Genomic DNA, 8665 nt, shown 5'->3' with positions numbered 1-8665 from the left:
ATTTTCCTTACATTTTTTACTTCAAATTAAATTCAAAAAAATTATGTAATATTAAAATAATTCGTGCATAACACGGATTTTATGCTAGTATGTAAATATATAATAGAACTAGGATTTTAGCGGGTTCAAATCAGACTTTTATTCAGGCCAAATCGAAACTCTGGCTTTTCAAAAGACCGGACTTAACATGAGTTTTAACCGGGTCGGATCAGGTTTTGTCCAAAAATATAGAGACCGTTAAGGGACCTCAAGTCCAGATTTTGACCTTATCGAGATGGACCAGATTTTGACTGAATCTGGTTGGATCAGTTTTTCGGGTCCAAGTTTTCTGGGCCTAGCTAGCTTTAACAAATTGGGACATAGGTGTTGCATCTGGGCTATTCCTGAGGAGTTTGGGCTTGTTACTAGGCTCGCCTGGCAGCTATTTCTTGTTGTGCCCTACATTTATAAGTATTCGCATCGACTCGATAGCCTAGGAGCTATGACATCTGGAAGGCACTAACTAGAAGTCTGCAATGCCCATATTTCCACACCAGAATGAAGTCCCCTGCAGTAAAATTGAAGGTCCCTAGTAAGGAATCTTTCTGTTAAATGTCCTGTTTAGCTTTAATAATGACTTCACACTTCTATTTTCTTTTCAACTCCCAATGTATACTTGTAGGAGCATTACTACTCACATTTGCATAGGAATTAGTAGTTACAGATCAACAAATTACTAGGAGTCTAATGAAACTGTTTCTTGTACCTAGAAATCATGAGAAATTTACAATCATGTCTCATAAAATTAATTATAGTGGTAACCACTTGGTGATGGTGACAAAGTGGTTACTAATCCAAATTTACATAATCATACATTGAATACACAGACAGACAAGGAGTTCTGTCTGAAAAATTAACCACACTAATATCCAGAAAACAGAACATTTGATCTTCAAAGCCGAAGAAAATGTAAGAAAAATGACAAGTCTAGACTCTAGACTCGAATAATGTAAATTGTAACCCTTAAGTAAATTAATAAGATAATGAAGAGAAAAAGTTGTTATGAAAAGAAAAAGTTGTTAAAGACTTCATTCAGAAGATGAATAAACAAAAAATGAAGAACAAAAGAATGCAAGCCCCCTTTTCACTAGAAGGTCTACGGTATCAATCAATTAATGGACATTCGTCCCTTTACACAAAAATTGAAGGGGGGAAATGTAAGATGACTAAAGGAGAAAGATGAAATAATGGCAATCAGCAATGAAGTCAGGAAAGAAGGGTGGGTGTAGGAACTACAAACTTTAAACAGATATGGAACAGATATCTTCATACACTTGTCTCATGTTAGGCCTTTCATTTACAGGAAGTATGCACCTTATTGATATCGAGAGCAACTCATCCATTGCTTGCGAGTGTTCTTCTCCACCAGCAATATCCCTATCTATACAGTCCATACCTCGCCCTTCTTGATCACATAATCGGACCCAATCTGTAAGATCAACTGCACCAGATTGACCAGAGATAATATCGCCTGCACTTCTTCTGGTCAACAATTCCATCAACATTACTCCATATGCATATACGTCAGCCTTAAATGTGGGGACTGGTTTACTTGATGTTGCTAGTTCTGGCGCACGGTATCCAAGAGCTCCAAGTGTCAATATTTGCTCTGCAATGCCAGCTGGTGTCATAAGTCGGTGGAGACCATAATCTGTAAGACGGGCATCATAATTAGAGCCTGACAGTACTACGTTTGTTGGCTTTAAGTTTCCATGAGGCATCCCTTTCTCATGAAGAAACACAAGACTTCGAGCAACATCAACAGCAACCTTAAACCTTTGGCTCAATGATAACAATGAGTGCCTCCGAGGTGTTGATTCTGCAAATAATATATAAACTTTTAAGGAAAACTATGTAGAAAACCTTGGTGATTAGATAACAATTTACCAAAAGTGCATATGTTAGTCAATATGCATGACTTCATGAAATGAAGCCATAATATTATTTATATCCTCTTCCCACCAGTAAGCTTATGCAATCACCATTTCCCCTGATAATTCATGTGTAAGCTTCACAATTAAAACGTAAGATATCCTTAATGGTTGCTCGTTTGAATTGTCAGATTCATGGCATCACTTCTAAAATGATACACATGTAGCAGGGTGAATATATAGATCAAGGAAGCACTTGTCAATTTTACTTACATCCACACACATATGCAAAGAAAGAAACTACCTAGTCTAAAGCTTGGAGTTGGTGAATTTTTCAGAAAATCAACAGAACCGTTTAGTTTAAATCATAAGATAGATACTACTTACAGGTAAGACATAAAGACACGATACAGAATTGTTGGCATATTCCTGCTCGCATGTAAATGGAAGTACAAGACTGAAACTAAATGGAAACTGTGCATTTATATAAATTTCGGAAGAACAAGTTTTGATTATTCCAATAACAGAAAATATATTTATAAAAGGCAACGTAAAAGTAATAGATAATGACTTGTTAGCTCTTACCATACAAATGTAGAGCCACACTATCTCCGTCAACATAGTCTGCCAAAACAAGCCGTTCTTGTTCTCTTGGACCCCAGTAATAAGCTCGTAATGGAACAACATTTGGATGCCTTACCGCACCAATCTTTTTAACTTCCTTTGCAAATTCCTTTTTGTGTTTGACCAGTCCCACTCGCAACCACTTCACAGTTAACATATGCCCACTACCTAGGGTAGCCTTGTACAAGGTGCCATGACTACTTCTCCCAAGAACTTCTGCTGGTGCTCGAGATAATTCCTCAGCTGTAAATGCCAATGAATTATCCAGGAAGAGAAGTTCTCCAGCCAGCCGATCCGGTGAATACACATCTAGTGTCACAGGTTGTTCAATCGCCTCAATAAATCTGGGTGAGGAAGCAATGGATGAACCCGAAGAGGACTTTCTTCCTGATGTTGCAGGGTAACTATCAAGTAGATTAAGATTAGCAGGTGCGGAAGTAGCAGCGGTTCCTGCAGGAACAACGTGCTCAACAATCTCAGTAACAAACTCTTTCTGCCCCGATAATGACCTTGAGTTTGATGTTAGCAAGTGATCATTAGAAAAGCTTAATGATGTTGGAGGAGGCTGAGCATTTGAATGAAATTTGAAAAGTGAAGGGCGGCTAAATCTTCCGACTTTACCATCTCTGCTAGCAGGTTGAGCACTAAACCCACTTCTAACACGAAAGTCTTGAAGTTGTACTCGATAATAAGCCAGTAGAATGAACGCTATCATTACAGCAGCTACAACTGAAGCAACAATAATAGCTATTTTGGTATTAGACTTTGAACTGTGGTTTTTTCCTCTACTTTCAGTCTGTGCAGGATGCCCTCCTATAGAATTACCACCGTTTGGGACAATTAGCAAGGCATTTCCAGGATGAAATGAACTATCCGGGAATTTTGTTAGGTTTTCAGGAACATTTCCTGATAAATTATTGTTGGACACATTAAAGCCCATCAAAGTTGAAGGAAGCTTATCTGGAATTTGACCTTCAAAATTATTGTTGGACAGATCGAGAGACTCCAGACCAACAAGTTTTTTTAATTCATTAGGTAGATGTCCAGACAATTTATTCTTTGAAAGATTCAGCAATTTAAGCCTTCCCAAGTTGCCTATTTCCGCTTGCAAGGGTCCAGACAAGGAATTATCTGAAAGATCAAGGGACTCAATCAGCGGATAAGAAGGTAAAACCAATAATTCGCTTGTATGAGATCCCTGTAGGGGAATTGGTCCTGTAAGATGATTTCCCGACAGATTCAAGTTGACCAAAGTCATTGAAGTAAAGAAACTCCGCGGGATAGACCCATCAAGCTTGTTACCGCTCAGGTCAACTACAGATAGTCTAGGATAGGTTCCCAGGGCAGAAGGTAGGCTACCAACAAGGGAATTATTTCTAAGATTTAGCATAAACAACCTTTGCAGTTGAGATGTTAAGTTAGGAATGCTTCCTCCCAACTTGTTTGAGCTCAAGTCAAGTACTTCTAAAGTCGCTTCCCAATTTTGCACAACCGATATTTCATCAGATAGAGTATTTCTGCTCAAATCAACAATTTGACAACTACCAACTGAAGGTGGCAAAATACCAGAGAGCACATTCAACGACAAATTCAATGTACTCAGAGTAGTAGAGTTGATTTTGGGAATCGAACCTGCAGGCACAAAATGGAAAATATTGCCTCAAAAAATGTTTCACTAGAAGTCTAGAACTATATTTAAAACTCTACAGATGAGTAAAAGGAGACAGATAAGAGAAGTAATAGTTACCATCAAAATATGCAAATAGAAGACGTACAAATAAACTCTCAGAATTTCGTCTTTGAACAAGAAACAAAGGGTCAAAAACCGACTACATGCCCAGAGGCCAAATTCACAGCCAAAGATAAAAAGGATGCCAATAAGGCATCATTTAACTAATCATTAATTGAAGCACAAGGGCATCCAGGGGTTTCCATTTAATTATAATACTTGAAAGTTAAAAGGAGAAGGTAAACATTTAAAAAACACAACCATTATGTTGTGACAATTACATAGAAAAATGTCCATATTTAGTGCAAAGGAATACAGATTCTAAGATACACTAGAGTGCAGTAATCCAGCTAGAGCTACCCGATCGTAGCATCTCATTTCAGAAATTCAATCTATGTGCCTGTTCAGTGATGAACTTGGACTCGTAATATACGGCTAAGAACAAGAAGAGGGTCAGCAGTCTCTGCCCTTGTGGATCCTCTTTCTCCGGAGGCAGTTCAGTGATCCAAGGGCAACTCACTGGGTCCGGTATCTATTAGTTTGGTAATTTTCTTTATTTTTTGACAAGTTGAAAGCAACAAACTAAAAAGGGCCAAAACTATAACGTCACGTGGTGTACAAGATGTGTGACCTAGGTATATATTGCAACGGTTAGAAGTTTTTAGATACATCCTTTTACAATCATGACAGTTTCTATAGGATCTAATTATTAATATTCGTATATTTGCTCGTAAAGTCTGTCAATAAATTATCCCACCGGGACTTTTGCTAGGGATATACCAGTGAATGTTACAATTACATAATACACACAATTGTCAAACCTTCGTCATAAATGGTAGCCCTAATCAATAATACCCAAGTTCAATTTTTCGAAACCCTTAAAGCAATATATAGTTCGTTACCTAATGTGCGCTCACATGTCTTTTGCTGCCGAAGCACATCATATATTATTAATGCAAGTAATATTATATACTATTAATGCGAGTCAAGCATTTCCGCTGACTTACAATTGACCTAAAGTACTCCAAGTCTGTCATAATATTTACCTTTTTAGACATGCCCTCCTGTCTCCATATATAGTGTAAACAAATATTGTTTCAAGGGTCTTATATCGCAGCCAGACTCTATCAAAACTTTCTGACCTTATATATACTGAAACTTAAGTTAATAAGCTACAAACAAGATGAAAGTGTCAAGGTTCTTCTAAAACCAAAAAAAAATGCTGTTAAATGGCTAATGCTGAACATTTACCATATTACATGTTGATCATAACCATCTTATTATTGCATCTATTGGAGCTATGGAAAAGGAATTTTTATAATGCGGAGCTATGTCCAGAAAGCAAAACTATTCACATATGAATCTTATAAGATCTAAATTTTTTCAAGGGTTAAGTCTAACATAAAGGAAATGCAGCTGCAGAATCAAACTGGCAGTATTAAAAGAAGAAAGACACAATTTACCATGAACAAATCTTACTGTTAACTGAATCAGTCAAAGAACATATATATCATACAAATATCAAAAAGTTACACTCTCACCAGAAAATCCATTGCGACTCAGATCCAATTCTTCCACAGGAATTGAGCTCTGCAACAACTCATCAGGAATCGACCCATACAACTGATTATTCCCAAGCCTCAAAACACGAAGATTCGGCAAAGACCCAAACGACGGCAACTGTCCAGTCAACTGATTATCACCCAAATCCAAAACTCTCAAGTTCCGAAACAAAACAACAGCATCAGCACTAAAAAACCCGCCACTCAAATTATTATGACTCAAATTCACATACTGCACAGTATTAGCCAAACCAGAAATATTCACCACATCCACCAAAACCGACCCGAAAAACTGATTAAAACTCAAATCTACATGTTCCACATTCCTAAACTCTGAAAACAACACACTCACATCACCCCAAAGCCCATTGGAATGCAAATCAAGCACTTTCAACTGCTGTAACTTGTCGATTCCCCTAGGAAAACCCCCAACAAAGGCATTTTTCGACAAATTCAAAAACCGTAAATCCCACAGCTCATGAATCCTTCCGGGAATGGGGCCGTAAAACGAATTAGCAGACAGATCCAAATGTTGCAAACTAGTCATGAGACCTAATGTAGGTACAAGTCTTCCAGTAAGATTATTACCTGACAAACTCAAATTTCTCAACCCTTTAAGTCCATTGAGAGTCGAAAACTTCAAGTCACCGACTAAACCCAGCCGGTCAAGGACAATGGCAGTAACTGAATTATCATCACCTTCACAAGATACACCAAAGAAAGAGACACAAATGCTGCCGTTTGGATCTGAACTAGACTTCCATGAGTTGAAAATCTTGGACAGTGGATCGATGCGGATGCCTTTTTTGAACTCGAGAAGTGATCGGAGCTCGGTGTCGTCGGCGGCGAGTGACGGTGAAGTAAAAAAGAGGAGAAGTAATAGAGGAGAGAGATAGTGAGGAGTCATATTGGCGCACAATGTGTGTGTGTTTTGTGTGTATCATAGAGAATTTGAACCCTGATTTTAGAGAGATTGTAATAAGAAATTAAAGATTTTAGAGAGGGAGAAAATATGTTAAAGATTTGAGAGACAAAGAGAGAGAGGGAGAGAAAATGTGTTGAAGGGTTGTAGAGAGAGAAAGTGGATTATTATTACAGCAGCCAAATAAACTGGCCTAAACTGAACCAGTTAAAATGAATAATGTTTGTGTGTCTAATTATTATAGTCCTATTTAAGGGTTTTTATTTTTAATTAATAATAAAGGAAGTGAGTAGTGCTGGGAGCCCTGGACAGGCAAAAGGCTGTGTAAAATTAGGGTTTTATGCGAGAGAGAGAGAGATGAATAAGGTTAAAAATGGCGGTTTGGGGGAGGGGAGAAAGTGCTGGTTGGTGAGGGGGGATGAGTCAACTACAGTCTGTAAAGTACATACATACATGCACAGTATTAAGGGGGTCTTCTTTGTATGTGTGTGTTTTTGTGTGAGTGTCAATCTCATCTCCTCTCCTCACAAATTGACAAGGCAGTCACATGGGTTTGTGACGGAAATTCTTTTACGCCGTTAACAGGGGAATCATCATTCCCTGTAATGTAGGTGTATCCTCTTTTTTTCCTTATTCTTATTTACCGGTGTTGCACACTTTCCTCTTTTAATAGTCTATATATATTACCATTTTTTAATAGCTACTGACTCCGGGATATTTACAGTTGACCGTAATCTCGTGTTGTAAATCTAAAATTTTAACAATAATTATTTAATTTCACAATTTCTCAAACCAAATACTCCTACATATTAGATAAATTTATTAAATAATAATCTAATTTTAATACAACTATATTAGTGGCCAAATTAGCATATTTGGCTAAAATCTCCGAATTATAGTTTCCAAAAAAGTACATAACCCTTGGACTTTTGACTTATACGAGATTATATAAAGAAAAGTATGACTCAAACCGTACTTGAGATCAACTTGGTAAATATGGTTTTAAAAGAATAGATTTGTAATTTGACGAGATATTACGGTATAATTTATAATGTGTTTACTTTAGAGCCCCTCCGTTGATATTGTTTAAAAATTTTAACTAAAATAATTATCATCTAAAATTTACTGTACCCCTTGGAAATTATCTTATAATGGGTTTAACTATAAATTATAAGCATTCATTATAGACATCAATTATAGTCTATAATAATTGGATATATATATATATATAAATAGTATGTTATTATTAATTCAAGTTGTTATAAATAGAACGTATAATTTCAATATAGTTAACAATGATGTGTCCGTGTTATTTAATTGATGTTATTTATTTTCCGCATTGCATATCGAGTGTCAACTTGCTGACAACATATATTCGAACTTGACATCAAGTTGTCTGACAATTTGATAAATATTCGGTAACACTCTAGGTGTAGAATTTCACCTGTTATGAGAGTTTTGGTATACTAACCTATTCACCCCCTCTAGGTGTAGAATTTCACCTGTTATTAGAGTTTTGGTATACTAACATTTATGTAACAGGAAAAGTATCGATTAAATGGCTGACTTGTTTTTGGAAAGGATGATTTGAGGACTCATATTCTCATTGCAGCTGACAACTACAACTGGTGAAAAGATCAAATAAAAACTCGTTTATCCAAAGATCCACTTGTTCTAAGAGTAGTCCAGAAAGGACCATAAAAGTTTAAATTTGACAAATAGAGAGTCAAAGATGTTGATGCACTCACTCCTGACGAGTTGTTAAAGATTGGTTATAATGGAAAAGCTAGGAGCATGGTTATCATGAGTCTAAATCAAGCTGAATTTGATAAAGTATCTTCTCTCAAGACAACCAAGGAGATCTGGAATGCTCTTGAAACATAACATGAAAGATCCAAAATATTGAGGAAATTTAAAC

General features: G+C 36.7%; 1 protein-coding gene across 1 annotated transcript; it reads right to left on the bottom strand.

The window, feature by feature from the left end:
- Positions 1-1023: 1023 nt before the first annotated feature.
- LOC141712394 (putative inactive receptor kinase At5g10020) lies at positions 1024-7189 on the bottom strand. Its single transcript, XM_074515317.1, has 3 exons — positions 5805-7189; positions 2496-4166; positions 1024-1858 (listed from the first exon to the last, which is right to left on the bottom strand). The coding sequence occupies exons 1-3, from the start codon at positions 6730-6732 to the stop codon at positions 1281-1283; spliced, it is 3177 nt and encodes a 1058-aa protein (XP_074371418.1). The 5' UTR covers positions 6733-7189; the 3' UTR covers positions 1024-1280.
- Positions 7190-8665: the final 1476 nt, after the last annotated feature.

Source organism: Apium graveolens, chromosome 3 (genome assembly GCF_009905375.1).
Source record: "Apium graveolens cultivar Ventura chromosome 3, ASM990537v1, whole genome shotgun sequence".
Lineage (NCBI taxonomy): Eukaryota > Viridiplantae > Streptophyta > Magnoliopsida > Apiales > Apiaceae > Apium > Apium graveolens.
This window is presented reverse-complemented; position numbering and strand designations above follow the sequence as displayed.